The 21,265-nt window shown below is 55.8% G+C and overlaps 2 protein-coding genes across 6 annotated transcripts in view; one reads left to right on the top strand and one right to left on the bottom strand.

Moving 5' to 3' along the window:
- NUFIP2 (nuclear FMR1 interacting protein 2) overlaps positions 1 to 9,739 on the top strand; it is a 44,019-nt gene extending 34,280 nt beyond the window's left edge. For 3 of the 5 annotated variants that reach the window (XM_052803406.1, XM_052803405.1, XM_052803400.1), the window contains one exon: positions 304 to 9,739. In XM_052803406.1, the coding sequence (XP_052659366.1) occupies positions 304 to 356 (53 nt within the window). In that variant the 3' untranslated portion in view covers positions 357 to 9,739. The remainder of the gene's footprint in view (positions 1 to 303) is intronic. The other 2 variants (XM_052803403.1, XM_052803404.1) reach the window with 2 other exon arrangements.
- A 421-nt stretch (positions 9,740 to 10,160) lies between these two features.
- Positions 10,161 to 19,485, bottom strand: CRYBA1 (crystallin beta A1). The gene is given in 9 exon segments (XM_052802790.1): positions 10,161 to 10,500; positions 10,643 to 10,785; positions 11,150 to 11,291; positions 12,901 to 13,019; positions 13,267 to 13,386; positions 13,976 to 14,040; positions 14,823 to 14,835; positions 14,837 to 15,013; positions 19,399 to 19,485. Coding segments are annotated over 8 exon segments (768 nt in total). The 5' UTR covers positions 14,855 to 15,013; positions 19,399 to 19,485; the 3' UTR covers positions 10,161 to 10,352.
- Positions 19,486 to 21,265: the final 1,780 nt, after the last annotated feature.

Consider the following 21,265-nt stretch of genomic DNA (forward strand, 5'->3'; position numbering starts at 1 on the left):
TTAAGTTTTAAATTCTGGTGCATCCCCACAATTCACCTGTGAAGATGTTCTGTGTTAGCTTGTGGGGAGAGTGGGTACGTGGAGACTCGTGTGCTGCTGCCCTGGGGTGTAACGTGGGGAGCAGGGACTGCTCTGCTAGAGTCAGCCAGGGCTCCTGAGTGCGTTTGCAAGAGGTGGTGTCACTAGGGGTCCTAAGGAAAAGTTTGTTAGCGTCTGATTACCTTGCAGATCTCTTGTGACTGTCTTCAGCCACAGGTCCTGAAAGCAGCTTGTCGAAAACTTAGGATTTTGCTTTCTTTCCAGATCCCAAAAGGATAATCACTTATGATGAAGCCATGGATCGCCCGGATCAATGAAGGTAGCAAGACGAGACTGCCTGTTATAACCTTTCTGCAGCATTTGTGCTGTTCATGGGGGACAAAAGGCTTTTATGCTCCTTCTAAATCTTCAGTGCAGCAGAGGAACCATAACTAGAATCACAGGATAATATATACAAATATATATATAGTTATTTAAAAATGGCAACTGAAAGTAATTAGACTTCTTAAGGAATCTGAAAATTTATTTCAACGAGACTACACACGTGATTATTTAATCTCCGGTACTGAATAGATTTTTTTCGTTTTTTTGTTTTGTTTTTGTTTAAAGAGTGAATGCAAGTGATTAACGAATACAGACTCAATTTACAAGCCCGGTTCTAAAGTTCCTGCTGTCGTCTACATGGGCAACAGCAACCCACTGGAGAGGCATTTCCACTTGACAAGGTTTCTGTTTCTTGTTCTGTGACTGTAGTGACACACTAATCACAGGGAAATCAGGATGATTCACCATCCTTCCATCTCCCCTTTCCCTTCCACCTTCCCTATTTGTTTTGGGGTTTTTTTTTTCTGTTCTGTTTTCCACTGAATGCTGGAGAAACGCCTTGAAGTTTGCAGAGTTTCTTTTTTTTTTCCAGAGAATTATAATCCGCATGTTTTGCCAGGAGTAAAGCAGCAATCCTGTGCTGGGGATGTTGTCTTAAAGCATCATTCTTCTGGGGGAAAGATGGTAATACTGCAGTTCTAGGATGCATGGTGAAGTCACACAGTTGACCTGGCTCCGGTTACATGTTGGACTATTGCAACTGAAGAGTTATTTCATTTTAAAAGACAACATGCAAAAATAAGCAATCTGTTTAGGCATTTAATATGAAAAAAAAAAAAAAACCAACAAAAACCCCACTGTTCCCACAGTTTAATGCCATTGTATTACTGGGAGCAAAAAAAAAAAAAAAAAAGGTATCTTCTGCTTTCAACTGTAGGTGCTTCATATTTGCTCTGTCTGTCTCCTAACACTAAATGTGCTGGATTTTTTTCCCATTTTCATTGGAAAACTGAAGAGGAATTCAGTTCTGCTAACTTTCACCCTTCTTGAATTATTTTTTTTCTCTTAAAAAAAATTTTTTTTCAAAAGAAAAAAAAAAGGAAAAAAGAAAAGGAAAAAAAAAAAAAAAGAAAAATGGGAATTTGAATCCTTTTCAATTTGTCCATAGAATGCCAATGGCTGGGCTTCCCGCACCTGCCCATTGGAAATGCTCTTTTATATTTTAATGCAGTCTGTGTATTTCCGGGCTCTGCTTCTAATTATCTCTTAATAAAAATATATTTTATTACAAAAATGGAGGGCTTAGGAATGAAAATAAAAATTTAAAAATGAAAAAAAAAAAAAAATCCCAAGGAAAGGAAAGCTTCCTAGCAGTGGTAGAGAAGGCTGAGCAGACTGCAGGCTCCAGCTGTGTAACCCGCTCTGTCCCATTGCAGCTTGTTTAGCACGTCCAAATCATCTTGGGGTTGGGTAGTTTTTCTGGGTTTTTTAAAAGGTGGAAAGTTCACAGGATCCAGTGCAAGAGCGAGCAATGAGTGAAGCAAAAATGGGTTTTCTGACCTACCCAAGTTCCATACGTACCCAATGCTCATCGTGGGTGTTTGTGGCCAAATGTTGGCTCATGTATGTCTGGGTATCGAGGTCAGCAGCAGCTGGTGTTTCCTAAAATTTGACTGGATCCTATGGGGCATTACAGGAAGCAGATAAGCCCAAAACTTTCGCCTACCCCTTGTGCTTAGATTTATCCACTTTTTTTCTTTTTTTTTTTTTTTTTTTGTTAACTAGGAGTATGTAGCATGCGTTTTTTAATTGTTTTTATTCTTTTAATAAGATTGTTCCTGAATGAGACGCTTAGGTTCATGGTGGGACAATGAAACTTAATTCTGTACCTTTTGTAAGATTACTAGCTTTCTGCCACGCTTAGTTTTAAAAGTTTGACTATGGATTGCCTACTCCATTTTATGTATAAAATACTATATAGTATAATACTGTAGTGTAATACTATATAGTAATCATGTATTGTATCAGTCCAGGTTCAGAAATGTGTGGTTGGCCAGTCGCAAATAGTTCTGTTTCACCTATAAACTGTACCAGCTTTACAGGTGTGTGTAACTTTCAGATGTATAACATGTTTACAGATGTGTCCGACATCTAGTCCTCTGACGTTCCTATTTTTAATTCTGTTGAGTCTCCCAACTGCTTGCCAAAAGTCGGAATCGCCTCCAGCTCTGCTGCGGAAGAGCTGGGGTGTTCCTGAGCTTTAAAGTGTTGAACAAACTGGATGGTGGGACTGGGAAAATTAAGGTGGAAGAAATGTTTTGGTTTGTTTTTTTTTTTTTAATTATTTTCAAAAAGTTGAAGGCTAATAGCAAAGTTTCCAGTTTGTTTTACTGGCTTTAAGGCTCTGCTGTGTATTTATTTGCCTTGTGTAGTCACTTGTCGCCTTAAGGGCTGGGTTCCATTAAAAAAAAAAAAAAAAAAAAGAAAAAAAGAAAAAAAAAAGATAAAAACAAACCCTGTTTTGCTTACCTGGGGTCTGCGCTGTCCTGGTACCCCCGCCCCCAGATCCGCTTTCGGGGCTGGCACGATGCAGAAGCGGAACAGCAATAACCCATGCTGAATCTGACCCTGCGCGTTTAGAGAGATCCGAGTCTTGCTGAATATTTGAGGACGCTCATCTTGGCCTAGTCCAGTCTATCTTCTAAATAGCGAAAGAAGTGCTGAAAGAAACATGGTTCAAGTGATGGGTTGGGTTGGTTTTTTCCCCGATGTTCGTCCCTGCTGCTTTGCCTCGCTGCGCATGGTCCCTTGCCGGCAGGACCCATCCAGAAACACCCTCTGCAGCTTCTCTGCTGTATTTCTGACCATCCTGTCTTCAAATGTCTGTCTGTCTGTCTCCATGAGCTCCACGGCGTGTGCTCAGCGCTGAGCAGTTAGGAAATTCTCTCTCTGAGCTCCTGTAGCTCTGGCTCACTGGTGCAGGCGGTATTTCTGGGATAGACTATTGCCTAGAGCCAGGCAGGACTGTGGAAGAAACTTCCTCGTGCTGTCGTGTAACTTGCCCTGTCGCTGTCTGCAGTCCTCCCGAAGTCCTCACACAATTCTTTACTGAGCACTTATTAAAAATTAAGATTTAATCTGTTTTCTGATTATTTTTTGTGTAAACTTATAAAAAAAAAAAAGAAAAAAAAAAAACAAAACCCTGAAATTGAGCTGTGACTAATTTAGCACATTTAAATAATGCTAAGGTGTTACTGATAAGTCTCATGTTTTGTTTTGTTTTCGTTTGACTCAGAGTATTAGTACTGTAGCATAAACCAAATACAGCCCGGGAAGGGGTGCAGCCGCCTTCTCTCCCGGGTCTGCACCCAAGGGTGTCTGTGCGTGCGGGGGGGTTGGGGTGGGGGGCATCTTACTTGTGTAAGGAGAGCGAGCGTGTATTTATTTGTGCCATTGTTTTCATTACACTGAGTAAAGTAAGTTTTAAAACAAAACCCCTTAAATATGTGTAGTATCAGAAAGTGGCACTAAGGGTGAGATCATGACCTATTTTTTTATTAGCTCTGAAGATACTTATTCAGGTTAAGGCTTCTTTCCCATTTCTGTTCCCGTCGTGGGTCCGACGAGTCCCTTTCCTCCGGTTCCCTTGCCGAGGCTGTCTGTTGGGTGGAGCAAGGATTTCTGCAGGGGCAGGGGCTGTCTCCTTTCTCCTCTGGTCTTTCCCCACCGCTCCTCCTCTGCCGGCAGGTCCTGTCGGGTGTCTTTTGTCCAGGACCTTGCGTAATGGAGGCTGGAGCGCGTACCGCCGGCCAGATCCAGCATGGGATCTGCTTTCTCTTTGGTGGATCAGGGAGTGTTTCGTCCGTTCCAAGAGATGATTTAAAAGCTGCTCCATGCTCCCGTCTCTGGTGAGGGTGGTTTGGGGACCTTCAGCCTTTCCGTTCCCTCCCGCTCCACCTGTCTGGTGGATTGGCAACGCGATGGCTTTCAAGGTTTGGTTGGAGTTTGGTTTTGGTTTAAACCCACCTTGGTCATCCGTGAAACCTGTTTTCGTTGTTGTTAGAAATCTCTCGTCTCTTTGACAGCGTGGGTAGCTCCAGGGCGTGGATTCTGTCGCTAACCCACTTCAAACCGTTGCCCTTTCTGAACTGTAAATCCCGCTGTTTGCCTTTCATAGCTGCTGTGAACTTCTTTGAAATGTGGGAAAAAAACCCAAATCTCATTAGATTGCGAGTATGCCAGCTATTTGGCGGCTGGGAGCGGGTGACGGGTTGAACCAGCTAGCTAAATCGAAAGGAAAATCGCTTCCTGCTAGGGGGAAAAAAAAAAAAAAGAGATGGAAGTTGTCCTCTCAGTTGCATGTGTAATTAGTGCTTTTCACCTTCAAGACAGTGTTACCGTAGCATGATAGCATCCTTTCCAGAAGTGGCCGGTGGGTGACCTCAGGGACATCTGGGAGTGATGGCATTCACAGACGTGTTTCAGAACTGCTGGTAGTTTTCCTGTGCGTTCAGTTTTTGCTCTTGATTCGGCGTTTTCAGTAAACTGCTATGGTGTCCGAAGCTTTCAGGAGTCTCGTCCCTAGAAGATTTTTCTGTACGTACGTCCGTAGTGATTTGTTTTCCTTACAGAGGCTGTTTACAAGGGAGATGGTCGAGGTCAGGAGGGGAGAGAACAAGGCTACACCTAATTTAAAGCTGCTACACATTTTCACACCGGTGCGTAAGGCAGGAGGAGGGCTGGGGCTGGAGGAGCGCTAGCATGGTGGAGTAGCCGAAGAAGCCAGAGTAATGCTAGCTTTGGCCACCGCAAGAGCATTTTTTCCATGCGAAAAGGCCCTAGCGCAAGCAGTTGAGAAGCAGGAACCTGGGCTGGTGCGAAGGAGCAGAAGATCTCGGTCTGCGCTGCCGGACGCGCTGCCTTCCAGAGATTACAGAGCTTTAGACATTTGCACAATACGTGTTACACCACAGGGTAAGGCTGGCTTTCTTGTATCCTGCTCGAGATCCTCAGAAGTGGCATCGCTCAGCAGCGCGACACCGAAGCAGTGGATGTCTGGGGAGGTACAAGAGAGCTCCGCAGTGGCCTTGTGTTTGGGGCATGAGACCCTCGGAGGCATGCTGCTGGGGGTGTCGGGCTGTTCTCTGTCCTGGGACAGGAGCAAAAATCATACCTGTGCTTTCACTAGGGGATGCTGAGCTGTATTTATCTTGACTGTTAATCGGAAAGCTTCATATAATGTGTCCAGAGCTCTAAAGCCATTTTGTAAGATAGCAGTATCCCTTTTCTACAGCCTTATTGATGAGTAGAGTATCTTTAAAAAGAAGAAGAAAAAAAATAGTTCATTTCTTTCTGTGGTATGAAACTTGTGTACTGCAAACATATGAACGTTTAGCAAAAACACAACTTACAGTTTTCTTAAAAAAACAAAAAAAAACCAACAAAAAAAAAAACCCTGTCTGCTTTCCATACAGTCTTTCCTCAGGTGCTAAATAAGGGTTCCAAAAATGGATACTGCTTTAGGAGTTTCTGCTTTATTCTTAAAATACATATTTTTTTGCTTAGGTGTTGTAAAGATATTTTAACAAGAATGTTTTTTTAATGTAAATAAGATTGTGTCTTTAATTTTTGTTTTATCTCCTTTTTGTCTATATTGAATAGTCTAATTTTCATTTTATCCTTTTGAGAAGGACCCTCTTATGACCTTCCTTGAAGACATTTCATTAAGTGTTGCTGCATTTGAGAACGAATCTACAACTGTTCATTGTTTTGGATTAATGCTGCTGCTGCTATAAGTAACCCTGAAAATCAAGAATGTGTGATGCACTTTTTTTTTACATGACCATATAGTTGCTCTGCAGATAGTTGAACCCTCCTGTAACACAGCCACTAACTCTGCGGGTAGCATAGGAACTGGGGGAGCTGGGGTGTAGGAGAGGGGTGTACCTGATTTTGGTGCTGACCTACGGGAATTTCTATGCAAAAGCAAGCAAAGGAGAACTCTTAACTTGAGAGAACACTGTGCATTTTTTTTTTTTCTTCTTTCCTTCCTTTTCTCAAGCTGCTATTGGAAGGGTAGTACAAATCCCTGAGGTTTTCAACTTCTCCTTCCTCGATGGCTGGTGGTGTGGGAAAGATGCCTGAGTAATTTGTAAGGTAGAAAAATCTCAATCGACTATTGTCTCGTCTCCGGTTTTAATATTTTTGTTTTCTGTTTGAATCTATCTACGGAAGGAAATTGTTCATCTCTGCAAAAAGATCTTTTTAATGCTTTATCTCAATGTGAAGTTAACCAGCAGTATTAAAGATTGCAAGGCCTCCTTCCTGCCCACAGCCCCGGTGTTGCGGTGTCATAGGCTCCTTCTCCAGCTGCCCTCGGCTGCTGGGGAGCGGTCGGTGCCCGGAGTCAGATGTTTTCCAAGAAAAAAAAAGCGAGGCCAGGCCATCTACCCAGCCAAAACCTGACGGCTGAGGCGTGAAAGCCCACGGCTTAGGGAGTGGTGGAGAGAGGTCCTGCTGCATCGAGGTGCTGCCACGGGGCACGGGCAGATCCAGAACCTCTTGTCTTCATGGGTCACACCTGGACCGCCACAGGGGGACGCGTACCGTGAAGGAGGAGTTTACTGGAGGGGGAAAAAAGGGAATTTACTTGACTATTTATAGAAGATCCTTTAGGAAAATAAAGTACCTCTGTAAAGTGAGGGAAGAGTAAGGAAGGTCCAAAGTCATGTAGGAAAAACGCTTGGGGATTACAACTGCCTGGAAAATAGTACCTAAATAGCATAGGCCAGAACTCTCTGCCTGTTTAATTAGTTTATTCAGCATCAGGTTTTTTTTGGCCAGCGTTTGCTCTTTTACACACAGGCGTGTGTGTGTACATCTGACTAAATGTGCCTTGCATGTGTGCTTAGTCTTTCTGAAGAGAGTTTGTAGTGGTGCGTGAGCTGCTGGGACGTGGCGTGGGATGGCTGGGCTCCCGGCGGGCAGCACAATGACCATGCCCCATCTACAGTCGAGGGTTCATTAATGTCCTGGTGACCCATCGGATGGAAATGAGACTTGGACTCGAGCCTGCGTAGTGGCTGTCTTACAGTTTGGGGACGATGTCCTGTGGGGTGGCACCTTTCCTTTGCTAGCACAAGCCGTTTTCTGTGACTTTGGAGGGGAGTGGGGGGGAGAGAAAGAGAAGCTGCTTTGCTGTTCTCCTGCGGACAAAAATAAGCATTGCCATGCTTTGCCTGCAAAGCCCAAACAAGTGAAGGTCTGGAAGCGGCTTTGCTCTGGAGTTAGGGCTCTCTGTGGCACCGGGGATCCCGTTACCCGGGGGATTTATTCCCTTCCAGGTTGTGGTTCTTGTTACTGTGGGGTTTTTTCAGTTTTTTTGTAAAGGAGAAGTAAACAACGCCGTGCTTAAAGTTAACAAAATAGAAACGCTTAAGTTTGCAGTCAGTGACTCAGAATACAAAGCTGTGCAATTCTTGTTTCTTCATCTCTCTCCCGACTCACTCGCCCCAATGTGTGATTCTGTCCGAGTCTTTCTGTACTTCTGCCACTGTAAATGTGAAAGCTTGCTTGCATTATTTTTTAGAAATGCATTTTGCACACTCGGGTTTCGCTGAAGCTCCGTGAAAAGGTTAGTTTGAAGCAGATGAATAAAGCTATGCACATGTTTTGAAAGTTTAATTTGTGTCTCATTACCAGAAGTGACTTATCTGCCCTCTTTTGCATTCCTGTGCTGTCATTGCCTGCATTATCTTCACCATCTCGGAGGGTATGATGTAAGGTGACAGTTCTTTGCTGACAGCTGTAGCAGAAAACTGGCGCTTCTTGATTATTTTAGTAGCCTCTCTCTCTCCTTTGCTTTCTCTGTATCTCTCTGTATAGCTATATAAATATATATATTATTTTTTTATTTTAAAGAGCCTACTTTAGTAATTGAATTGGAGGGAGCGGGGTGTGCTGGCTTGTGTTTCAGATACACTTCATACTGTCGGATGAATGAGTGCCCTTTTTTTCTCTGGTCGAGAGCGTGGCGGTGGTACCCACCGACATTCCACCAGGTGTGCGAGCGGCAAGGGGGACAGGGAGCGCGTGGCCGGACCCCACGCGAAGCAGGTTTGAGGAGGGGATGGAGATCCGTCTGCTGCGTTGCAGGCTGGTGGCATGGGCAAACTTGAGGCTTCTAGTGACAAAGTTAACTGAAGAGAAGCCCTGCTGTTGCGTATTCCCACTGTGAGGTGGGAGGGACAGGCTTCCTCGCTGTCCCTGCTGCGGGAGCTGTAGTCCATGGCCTGCTGGAGTGGAGGGCGGGCTCCCGCCGGTCTCTGGGGCGAGAGCTTTATTTTAGTTGTGTTTTCATGAGTTGGGTGCGTTGGGTTGCAGGTACCACCTTTGGAAACTTGTTGCTTAGCCCAGAGCCTTTGTGCAGGAGAGTCGGGATTTTGTGGCGGGAGAAGGACCCTGACAGCTTTCTCCTCGTGTTCCCTTCGCCGTGGCAGAAATTTGTACTAACTTGACAGCTTTTTTTCATACAGAACAGGGCTGCTTTTCTATCTACCATCACACGTGTACTTACACACCTTCAGCGGCTTGCGAGCCTCTGAAGGTCCTCAACTTGTTTACTGGGGGGACGGATGCCCCTCTCTTCCCCCCCTCCCCCTGAATATTTCAGTGTTAAGGGCGGTGCGAAACACAACCGCGCTCTTCGACTGCGAGCTGGGGCTGGAGAGGTCCTTCCAGGCGGAGCCGCCGGAGCCGTCTCCTGTCCTGTCCCCCCCCCCCCATCGATAAGTTCTCATTTCGTTCGGTTTCCTGGTGTGTATTAAAATCGCCGCGAGGGGTTGTGCTCTACCTGCTCAGGAGCTGAATTACCTCTGACCTGCAGAGAGGGGCAGCCCCTCTTTGTTGTCGATGTTGTAGTGTGTGACCACACGAATCGGTAAAGGTAGTCTTTGTTTTCTTCTCCCCTCCCCGGTATTTCCAATTAGGTTAATGCACTCTGTGTGCCCAGCTGGAAACGTAGGCGTTTTCCCGGTCGTGAGAGGGTGGCTAGAAGAGTTAGTGTAATACCTGCTGTAGCTGTGTCTGGCGCAGCCCCTTGCGCTGGTATGGGTGATGTCACGGACTGTAAGGATAGGTAATGTCCATGAGCTGTAATGGCATGATGTATCTTTACCAATGATGTCATACTTCACACTAAATGTTTAAAAAAAAAAAAAAAAAAGTTACCTGAAATTTTGTTTATTCTGCACCAACAGGTCTTCAAAATTTATCCAAATTTTATTATTTTATCAGGAAAAAAAAGAAATTTGTGTAGATCGAATACGTTAAGACAGACAATAAGTGATGTAAATTGTTGAATAAAAATTTTAAAGTTTGTGGGTGTCAGCGTGAGTTTCTTTTTTGCGCTCTCAGGGAGCATCCCTTAGCCCCGGGGATGCTGCGTGGCTGACGACTCGACTTTCGTTCCCTCAAGCCTGGCAGCGCTGGCCCCAAAGCCCACGAGCAGCGCGGCACCGGTGGCTGTGTGTACGTGGCTGCTCGGTGGGGCAGGGGGCTGGGAGCGTCCTTTACCTCGACAGGGGGAGGGCAGGGAGGAAAGGAAGCCACGCGGCGCAGAGCTGCAGCGACCGGGGTTTTGGCTGCTGTGTTTGTGTGTACGAGACAGTCGGGGGATGAACTTGCCTTGGTGTGAACCCCACCAGGCTTCAGCCCTGCTTAAAATAGGCAGGGAAGAGTCCGGTCCCTGCTACTGGCATGGGGATGCGTGACTTCAATTCCAAACACTCAACAGCAAACACCAAGCTGGTTTATCTTTTTCTTTCAGTCACATTTATTGGCAATTGTGGCAGTTGGTACCGTTTGGGAGTGTTGTTCCATAAGCAGTTGCAGTACAAGAAGGGGTGGTTATTTCAGGAGGGGAGTATTAGCACCAAAAGGGAGCCGGTGAGCTTTAGAAACCTTGCAACGATGTACTGGAAAGTGGGGAGTTACTGCTGGACACGCCTGATGGATTGGATCTGGGAGGTCTGGGCGTGCGAACCCCACTCTCTCCAGTGCTTGTAGTCTCCTCCGTGGTGGTCAGACTCCAGGACGTACTGGTAGCCACGGTACCCGGGATACTGGTAGCAAACCCAGCTGGAAGAAAAGGAGTCGTCAGGCGGGCCGTAAGGGGGACAAGAGGTAAGCTGGGGGTTATGGGGTGTCCCCCTTCCAGCTGTGGTAGCACAGCGACGGCAGTGGTTTGTCCCTGCCCCGTGGTCCTTTGCCCATCACTTACGCGCCACACTGGATCTTCATGGAGCCCACTTCGTTGTTGGCCCAGCCCATGGCCTGCAGCGAGGGGTAGTCGTCGCCTATCTCCCACTGGCGGCCGATGAAGTTGTCTTTCTCGAAGATGGTGATCTTGGATTCCTTGTGATTCTGGGGGGGGAAGAGCAGGGGGTGAGGGGGAGGCAGTGCTCCCTCTGCAGCATGGATGGGAACAGTGGGGCGATGCCTGTTCCTCCCTATGGCATTGCTCACAGTATTTCCTGAAGAGGGAGGTGTTCAGACCCCGGGCTGGCTTTTTTGGGGTGGGGTGCTGGTTTTCCCATAACTCAGATGTGTGGAGGTGCTCAGCAGGGTGGTGCTGGGCCAGGGTGGGGCAGGGGTTGACCCGGGAGGTGTCAGTGAGAGCTATGCCACAGCTACTCTCTCAGGCTCGCTCCCTTGCCCTGGTGCTATTGCCTGGGACGTTTTAATGGCATCAGAGACGCGAGAGCTCCATGGGAGCCAGGACACTCACAGCGGAGCAGACGGGGCGGAAGGACATCAAGCGCTCGATGTGGTAGGCGTTGCTGCCGCTCCAGGCGTCCCAGCGTGGGTACTCTCCCCTCTCCAGGATGAACTGCTGTCCGCAGAAGCCGGTGTGCTCGTAACCGACCCAGCTGCAAAAACAGAGCAAGGGCTGCCAGGGCTTCCTGTGGCAGCTCTGGGCCTCCTGCTTGGGGCTGGCACCGGGGCACAGATGTAGGTGCAAGGAAGAGGTTGGGGTCTGGCCTCTGCCCACAAGTCCGGGAGGAAAGGAAGAGGTGCTGGATGTGTAACCGTGTCTGGTGCCTGGGAGGCTGCCCGCGTGGCAGTGCCGGCATCCCCCGGCTGAGGCGGGTGATGGGGTCTCTCCCTCAAGGGGCCCAGCCTGCGAGGGTGGCTCGCTTTCCCCTAACTGCTCTGTGGTTATTTACGCAGACCGGCATCGCATTAGCATGCCACAGGACACCGGCGGCTGCCCTTCTCTCCCAAAGGCCTCATTTCTTACTTGTTTCCCAATTACAACCTGGTACAGCTGGAAAGACCTCAATTCCTAATGCCCAAACCAGGCAGAACTCATCTGGCTCTGGGCCAGGCAGGGAGCCTTTCCCCTTTCTGGGTCCCCCTCTTTGCTGAAAACAAACAACGAGAGGTGAGAGGGGTGCCTCCGCCCTGCAGGACACATTTTGTAAGCCCTGGTGCTGCCCACAGAGAGCCTGCCTGTCCCCAGGGTGGAGACCTCTCCTGGGCAAGTCCCCTTACGGAGACTGGGGACGGGACAGCCGCAGCCGGGAGGCAGAGGCTGGGCTGGAGGCTGGAAGGAAGGTGGCACAGGCTGTGCAGCCCACAAACCCCCTGCTTTTTGGGTACGCGGGGTGCTGAGGGGCACGCTGAGCTGGGGGGGTTGAGGGCCTCTTGCCACCGACCAAAACTGAGACTCAGTCCCGTGTCTCGCAGTCGGCCTCCCCCCGTGCAAGGTGAACAGCCTGATTAGGAACACGTCAACTGGAGCAGTGAGCTGATTACGGCGTGAGCACGCATGCTGCTGTAATCCCATTAGCATTACAAATCCTAAATATAGCAGCGCAAATCTATCTTGTCTGCTTCCCCGGCCCCAGCGGGATGCTTGCCGTGGGGACCGCTCCTTACACACAGCGTCGCGGAGCAGCTCGGGCAATGTCTTGCCTGTGCCAGGGAAGATTCCCATGCGCAGAGAGAAGCCCGGCTCTGCTCCCTACCCCTATCAGCGACTGGGGCAGCCCAGCGCAGGCTGCGGGAAGGCTCTGCTCTGGCCCTGGGGAGCTGCACGGTGTGGGGAAAGCGTGGGGCAGAGCAGGACTGGGCCCTGGGGCATGAAACAGTGGTTCTTGGGCATGATGCTTCACAGGGTTACACAGGCAAGATGGGGACCAGGCTGAGCTCAAGAACCACTTGCTGAGCACTGATCGCTGCATCCTTGGGCAGCATCCCTGCTGGGCACCAGGGAGCTCCAAACCTGGCTGCTCCCAGACTGCGGGAGGCAGTTTTGGATGATGCCAAAGACACTGCCGCCGTCCTCTGGCCCTCTGTCTGTATCGGTGCTGCCCAGCACTGGCTTGCTCTACCCTCGCAGGGTGGCATCCCCCGTGCCTGGCTTCCCCCAGCTGAGCAAAGAAAGGACAGCCAGCCCTGCTCCATGCTCAGGCACCCCTCGTCCCGCCAGCCTGCCTGGGAAAGCATCCCCACCACTGGCAGCCAGGTACTCACGCGCCGCACTCCACCTTCAGGGAACGGATGTTGTCGAAGCCGCACTCCATGATGTTTGGACAGGCTGAAGTGAACTCCATCCTCTTGCCCTGGAAGTTTTCTTGGTCGTACACAGTGATCTGGAACGGAGAGCGAGCTGCCAAGTTGGGAACCGCCCGGCAGCGGTCCCAGGCCATTCAGTGCCTCTTCGAGACAGAGGGTCGCGCTCCGTCCGGGGAAGAGCCGGCGGAGGCTGCACCGGGCACCCCTCTGGGCTGGGACGCAGCCCCACACGCCTCCACGCATCCCTGCACTGCTGGCCCCGCGGCGCCCTGCCTTGGTGTCGGGGGAGCCGCATGCTGGCCCCCGCTCCGCTCTCCTGCTCACCCCTGCGGAGATCAGTTCCCGGGGCAGCGGTGCCGTCTGGAGAGAGGAGCGGAGCCGTTCTGGGACGGGCGGGTGGCAGGGCTGTGGCTGGCGGTTCTCCCGGCCTCTGCTCCGAAAGCTCTAGGGCAAAGAGGATTAACGGGGGAAAGGGCGAGGGGGAACTCCCCGGTGGGCTGCGGCTGATGGTCTCCTCTCCCACGACAGCTCCAGGCTTCGGCGGGGTGCGCCCTGCTTGCGCACATGCTTCTCCTCTCCCTCTCGGCTCTCTCCTTGAACCGTGTCCCCATAGCTATTGCCAGACCCCTTGGGGCTGCTCCCCACCTTGCTCCGCTGTGCCCACCGCCCCCTTTGCAGCCCTCGTGCCTGGCTGGCCCCTGCCTGCCCTGCCTGCACTGACAGGGGAGGGCGAATAAGAGCGTGTGGCTTTTGGGGACTGCTGTAACTGCCTGGCACAGGACAACCGGTAAGAGCAGGGCACGGCTGGGCCAGGGTGCTGCAAAGAGGCTTACGAAAAACACCCGGGAGGTGCGTGAGCAGGCGGGAGGCAAGTTCCCGTGGGCAGAGAACAGGGGTACCTTGCTTCCTGTGCTCCCCCCTGCCTCACTGCCCGCTGTGCAGCTTTCCTGGCCCCGAAGACTGGCTTCGTCCCTCTCCCTGTGTCCCACCTGCACACCGGGAAAGGCGAGGTACAGGGGGTGCGAGGACGTACCTTCCAAGGGCCCATGGGGACAGGCAGAGGGTTTGTCTGAGCCATCTTTGCTGCTGGAACGGTGTCTGGAGAAGGAAGGAAAAGCCATTTGTACCGCAGCGTGCCCCTGTGCATCCCTGCTGCCTGCTCATGGGGCCGGGGGCCGGCTCTGTGCCCGCTGCCCACGGCGCCTGTTCGAAGGCAGCTGCCCCGCTGCTGGGGACAAGCTATGCCAGTCGTAGCGAGACCCTCTTGCTAGCCGCAGGATGGGGTGGGGGCAAGGCAGGGGGCTCCGGGATACATCCAAAGCAGGGTGCTCCCTTCTCACCGCGCGGTGCCCCTTTCCTCCTCCCAGCCACGGCACGGAGCCGGCACACCTGCCAGGGCACAGTGCCCAGCTCCCCCTTCTCCTTCCCCGAGGCCAGGCCATTGCTAGGAAAAACATCCCCGAGCTGGAGCGGGGAGCTGCGGTGGGGGGCAAGGGCTGCCCGGTACGTGGCGGTGTCCAAGAGACCCGCCTGCGCCTCTGTCCCTGCCCCGGCACCCCGGCTATGCCTCCCTTGGGAAGCACGGTGGGCTCCCACAGATGGCCCCGGCTAATGGTGGGAGATGCCAACCGGTGTGCTGTGCCGGCGACCAGGTCCAGGTGGGTGCCAGGAGCGGGGTGCCCTGCGGTAGAGGGGCTCTCAGCCACCCTGGCTGCCAGCGGGGACATGTGAGCCTGTCTTTTGCCACGGGAAATGGCGACGGTCCCTCTGGGTGTCTTTTGCCACCAGGCAGGAGGAAGGGTGTCTGCCCGGCAAGCCGGCGGCGGCAGGGGCGAGCAGGGGGCGAGGTGGAAGAGGTGCGAATCGGTCCCAGGACTCACCTAGCTCAGGCGGTTACTGCTGCTTCGCCCATGTAATGTTTGCCTACTTCAGCGGCTCGGCTTTTATAGGGTGCTGCTGGCCGGGAGCCGGTGCCAGTGTTTGCAGAGCCGTCAGCACAATGCTTGCTCTGGCATTGTCCCGCTGATCCCCGGAGATTTCAGCTGCTCATCCCCATGGTCTGAGCCACATTCTTAGGGAAAAAGAAAAAAAAAAAAAATTTTGATAATAAAAAAAAAAAAAATAATCGGGGCGGCTGTTTGCACAGATAATCTTGGGCACAAATGACTCAACGTTTTGACTGCTCTGGCATTTTCCAGGGGCAATGCACCGCGCCGTCACGGGGCAAGCGCGGGGGCTGGCCCGGCCCTGGCACCGGTTGGCACGGTGGGGATGGCACGGCACCCTCCCGGCGAGACCCCGCGGGTGGTGGGCTCAGCTGGGTGCCTACCGGGCACCGCCATTGCCCTGCTCCGCCAGCCAACGGCGGGTCCCCGTCTCCATGTCGGTGCGGACACCCTCCTCCCACCGTGGCCTCATGGTGGGCAAGAGGGGGCCGTGAGGCTGCTCCTCCCAGCACGCTGGGAGCCGCTGTGGGGCTTCCCATTCACCGGCCCGGCAACCACGGCCCCACGGCCGCACCGAGCCCCGGTGCTCGCCCTCCGGCTCCACGCAGCGGTGCCATCGCCCCGGCCCTGTTCCCCCGGGGGGAGCCGCCATGGGCCTGGGAGGCCTCAGGCCTGCGGTAGCCATGGCAATGAGGCACCCCTAGGCCTCAGGCCTCACGGTAGCCATGACAACCAGTTCCCGCTCCCCCTTCCCAGCAGCATGGCTCCCTCAAGGACCCTGGCGGGGCGGGCGCTGCAGGCCCCAGGGTGCCATGGCGGGCACAGGCCCAGGCCGTTGGGGGTCACGAGGCGAGCGTGGCGGCGCGGGCTGCTGCCTCAGCGCATGGCTGCCGGCACAATGCACCGCCCGCGTCTGACTGCCCCTTTTGTCTCCCCGCCGGGCGGCCGGCACAAAACAAAATGCCCCGTCAGCGCTGCCCGCGGCGGCACGGCCTGGCACCCGGCCCGGGGGACCGTGGCGGGGCCGTGCTGCAGGGATGGCACCCGACCAGCCCGGCCTGAGGGGGCCCAGGGGGGTCCTGGGGGACCCCTCCTGCGGGCAGCGCTCCGCCATAGCGGGGGGAAGCTGGGGCTCGCCGGGGCCTTTGCCCTCGCCGGCTGCTGCCAGGCGCGGCACCGGAGCCTGGGTGCTGTGGGGGCACGGGGATGGGGATGGGGTTGGCCAAGCTGGGGGGGTGACTGGGAAGCAGAGCTGTGGGGTTGCACCCCCGAGGCTGACTCTGGCTCCCGGGGCTGACCGTACTGCCGCGTCCCGGCAAACGTGGGGTCGGGGAAAGGGAGGAGCAGAGCCACCTGCCCGCTGCGGGGCTGCCAAAAAGTGGGGCTGGTGGTGGGAACACTCCTGCAAAGCCCGCCGGGCACCCTCCCTGCGCACCCTGCCATGTGGACCCCTGGTTGCGAGGGGGAGGCCGGGCTGGAACTCGTCCCCCGGCTCCCTCCAGACCCTCGGGCATGCCCCGGCCGTGGCTTCGGCCGCCCCGGCGATGCGGAGGCTTTGCCAGGAGCTTGGTGCCACTAGAGGGAGAGCGTACCCCGAGCAGGCCACGCCGCAGCAGGCGCATGCGGGTGTACAGCGCGTGTAAGGGGTGTACGGCACCGCACACCCCTCTACACCCCACACCTGGCTCCCCTTGGAAGGGAAGACGCCGGCTCTGGATGCAAACGGTCCCAGGGCAAAGCCTGGAGCCAGCAGCCACCCCAGGCCAGGAGCAGGGTCGGGGGAAGGCCCCCCCTGCACACCCCAGGTCCGGCATGGCCAAGGACAGGTCACCTTCAGCAGAAAGCAGGACCCCAGGGTACGGCTCGGGGTGCTGCGGGCTCCCCAGCCGCTCTCCAAGCTCACACCGAGCACTGCTGGCGGGGCAGGTTCCCCACCTCCCCGCGAGGACCTGGGGGGACGGCGGTGAGCGCCCGGGGAGCCACCGCTGCGACGATGCTGGCGGGTCCACGGGTTGTCTGGAACAACTGGTTTTTCTAGATCCCAGAGCCTATAAAAAAGCAGTGACCTATTTAGGAAACCCCACGGTGCTTCGAAACAGATGCTTTCGCTCCCAGCCCGGCTCGGGGCCCTTGCCGCTCTGGCCAGCCGTCTGCGCCTGCCGGGGTCACCACGAAATGCTGCTGGCACCAGTGCTCTGTCCCGCTTCTCCCTAAAAAGCTTTGGGCAACACAGAGACTTTCCTTGGGCACGGGGCTTGCTGGTGCCTGTGAAACCCCATGCCAGGGGAAAGCTCTTATGGCAGCCCAGCCCCTGGAAAGGGGCTGCAAGGTCGGACGGGATCTTGTGGGTATGGGCACCTGGCTGCCTTGTCGGGAAGCAGGGAGGTGTTTAGCCCTGGGGAGGTGGCAGGACGCTGGCCCCGCTGGGTGGCTGCTCGTGGCAGGGCTGTGTGAGACACCGGAGACGCCGTGCTGTCCCACGGCTCAGCGGTTCCAACCGGCATCAGCCCCGCCACCACCTGCCCAGCATGATAAGGAAGCAGGAGCTGCCGCAAGCTGTAACCGGCTGTTCACCCGCCTGTGCTGGGGAAGCAGGGCAGAGGTACAGTCGCACAACGTGTCCCCTCGCCACCGCAGCCGGAAAACCCTCCTGGCAGCCGAGCCAGGGCTCTGCCTTCCCTCCAGCTCACCCATCCCCGTCCCTGCTTTCCGGACGGCTGCGGCTCCCTGCGCTCGGTGCCACGTGCCTGGGACAAAGGAAAGTGTGACAAAAGCAGGCGCCTGCGCTCGCTGCCGCCGTCCTTTGCCGCTGCAAGGGCTGCGTCTCCTCCACCACCGCCGTGTCCCGAGGCCCAAGGCCCAGCACGGGGCCCCTTGCACGACTGCCAGCTTGCTGTCACCGTGCTCCCGCACACGCGTGCTGCTCCGCTGCTGCAGCGGGGCCGTGTCCTGGGCACGTGTTGTGCACTGGAAATCATACCCAGCCTTACCGCCGCAAGGGAACAGGGGCTTGTGATGCCCAGGCAAGCGTGTCCCAAGACGGGGGGGTGAACACAGCGTGATTCCCAACGCTTGTGGAGGTGCTGTTTGCTGCTGCAGAGATGCTCCATGCTGAGGGCCGGATGGCGGGGGCCTATCCCCCATGCACGGCAGGGCTCAGCCTCCAGCTAGCGCAGAGCCCGGCACTGCTGCGCCGCAAGGCAAGGTGGTGAGGCTGCAGCTGCAGGAAGACCCGAGTCTCCCTCACCCTGTCATGCTCATTGCAGGAGGGCCAGGACCATGTGGCTCAGCCCAGCTCAGCCTCCCATGGACGGTGGCAGGGTTATGGAGCGAGTGCTCTGGGGTGCCCCAGGGCAGGGCAGGAGCCGTGGGAGGTGGCAGGGATGGTGCTGGGGGCAGACCCCTGTCTCTGTAGGTCCCTCTGTCCATCCCGAGCTTTCCAGTGGAGATGAAGTGCTCCCTGCAAAGTGCTTTTGGAAAGAGCTTGTGGATGCCTGTATCTGGGGTCCCTGCTCCCCAAGCCCCGCTCCAGCTTCCCCGGGCTGCTGGGCCACCCACGTCCCGCAAAGGGCCCAGCGGTGGCCCAACGGCTCCCACGTCCGATGCAAAGGGAGGTTGTCCCAGCAGAGAGGCTGCGGGGCTTGTCTTGAAACCATCTGTCCTAGGGCAGCCACTGCCAGCCTTCACGCCGTGCGTGGTCAAGGGGGTGCTGCAGGATTTTAGCTGTATCTGACCGACCCTGATGCGACGTCCCAAAGCTGGGCACGAGTGAAAGGGGTGTAACAAAGGCTTTGCGGCTCTTGCTGCTGGGCTCGCTGAGAGATGCTCGTCGTTAATCACGTGCTGTCTCCTGGCCAAGGCAGCCAGGCACCGTCCTGAACAGTCTGGTTCCTGCAGGCTTACAGCCCTCCCTGGGGACAGGCGGTGTGAGGAGAAGCACCGGCCGCAAAATGGCTCTGCAGGCTGCTCCGCCACGTCCTGCTTTGTATTCCCCAGGCTCAGCCCACGCAGCTGCCGGTGGGGACCAGCCACCCTGCTCCAGCAGCCTGAAGCCCTCCCTACGCCGGATCGGGCGCTGCTCTCGATGGGATCCTTCCGAAAAGGGGAACCCCGGGAACGCGCGCTGGCGCGACGCGCGGCGCTGCGCGTGCACCAGCGTGAACGCACGGCCCGCGAGCGTGTTTTCCAGCGCCCATGTTGCGTTGCAGGGCGAGGACGGGTGCGTGTTGCAGGGCTGTGCCAGCGGGACCACGCGTTACTGCTGCGTGCTTACCACGGGTGTGAGCACACGTGTGTGCGTGTGCACCAGCTGGGCAAAAGCGGGCGTGCAGGTGTTCCCGTGTGCGCTGCGGGGTATGCGTATGCGTGCACGCCCCAGTTTAAGAGCAGGCACGCGTGTTGCGGGGTGCACCCCGTCCGTGGGTATATTCGGGGTGTGCTGCGGACACGCACCGGGGCTGCCTATCGCAACGCCTGAACGTTCCCGAATAAACCAAAAACCCCACCGTACCGTTCCGCACCGCCTCGTTTTATACCGTTCCGTCCCGTACCCAACGGAGCCGCGCCCGGCGCGCCGCGCGGCGCGCGCAGAGCCGGCAGTGCCCGCCCCGGTGCGGACCCGCCCCGCCCCGCCCCGCGCTGCCGCCGCCGCCGCCGCCGGGGCCCGGCACCACCACCACCACCACCACCGCCGCCAGTACCGGGCCCCGTTCCACCGCCGTTGCTGGGTGAGTACCCCCACCGCGTCCTTACCGTTACCGGTAACCGGTACCGGCCCCGGGGCGGGGGCACGCAGCGCCCGGCGTGGGGCGGGGCGGGGCGGGCTGCGGCTGCATCGCTCCCCCCCCCCCCCCCCCGTTTCCCTTCCCTTCCCTTCCACGGGCTGTGCGTGTGCCCGTGCGTGTGCCCGTGCCGTTGCACAAGCGGAGGGGGGGGGGTGCGTGTGCGCGCCTGCCTCCCCCCCCCCCCCGTGCTTTTGCGGGGTGCGTGTATGCGCATGGCCCCGCTGTTGTCTTGCAGCACCCGTGTGCGTGTGCATCCCCCGGTGTCCTGCAGCGTGTGCGTGTGTGCATGCGTGTGCGGCGGCCCCCATTGTGTCACCTTGTGCCTGCTCCCCGTTGCACTGCGGGGCGTGTTTGGATGCGGGGCGTGTGTGTGTGTGTCCCCGCAGCCCCGTTGCATTGCAGCACCTGTGTGTTTACCACACGCGCTGTGGGGTGCTGGAGGTGTGTGCACCCCACTGGGGGCAGCTGTGTCCCCAGGGTGGGCACGCACCCTCCGCGAGGGGACAACCAGCCTGTACCTGCAGGGTGCCCCACGTTGGGTGCCCCAGCACCCACAGCAGGGCTCCTCGGGGCCGGCCCCGCTTCCAGGGAGAAACCACTGGCCTGGGCCTTTCCCGCACCACTGGGGAATTGAGTCCGAAGCCATTAGCCCGGCTCACCGTTAACCGCATCACCGGCACTGGCACCTGGGTCCCTTTCTGGGGTGACACAAGGGGACGGTCGGTGGCTTTGCAGCAAGCTGCTGTGCTGGGGGCGGCGGGGGCTCGTGGGGCCTGCGGCCGCCACGGCGCCTGCCTGCATGTTCATTTGCCCGGGGAGGAATATATAGAGCGGCGGGTGAGGGCTGGGACGCGCGTCCAGAAATAGTGTGGTTTCCAGCCGGCCTGTGAGATGCAAATCCTCTGGTCAACGAGCGCTGGAGCTAAACTTAGGGCAATTACAGAAAAGTGTGGGCCCACGGCGGGTGTGCAAGGGTGTGCGGCAGCCGGCGTTCCCGCACCCCAGGCTGGCTCTGGCACGCCGGCACCGGGGACCCCCACCCGGCAGCACCCACTGCTCCATCCCCCACTGGGAGCCGAGCGTTCTCACAGCGCCTGCATCAGCCCTGAACTTTGCCCACTGACGAGCTGTGGCTCAGCCCTTCGCCTTTACTGTGGGCTGGGCCGTGCAGGGGGTCTGGCTGCAAACTGGGGCCCGAACCGGGCACGGGTGGCGGGGGGAGGCACGTGCCCAATGGCAACGGGGCTGTGACCCACCTGTCCTGCCCCGAGCTGGTCGCTAAATCGTTTCCCGCTTTCGCTCCCACCCAGCAGAGCCTGGCAGCGATCGCCGCCCCGCCACCTCTGTTTTGTAAGGACTCCCAGACTGGTTTATTGCCCGGCTTTGGGGCGAGGCAGGTGCCTGTACCCCACGCATGCACCCTGTGCACCCTCCTGGCCCCTGCTGCCGGCCCCGGGGTGACGTTTCAAAGCCAGGCTTGGTCCCTTTTGCTGCCGCAAACGGGGTTCCCATGGCAGGAGGACCCCAAATCCCACTTTGGAGACAGCCTGGCGGCACATCCTGGCTGTGACTCGGGTAAATCCGCGATTGTTT

Source organism: Harpia harpyja, chromosome 12, assembly GCF_026419915.1.
Source record: "Harpia harpyja isolate bHarHar1 chromosome 12, bHarHar1 primary haplotype, whole genome shotgun sequence".
Taxonomy (NCBI): Eukaryota; Metazoa; Chordata; class Aves; order Accipitriformes; family Accipitridae; genus Harpia; species Harpia harpyja.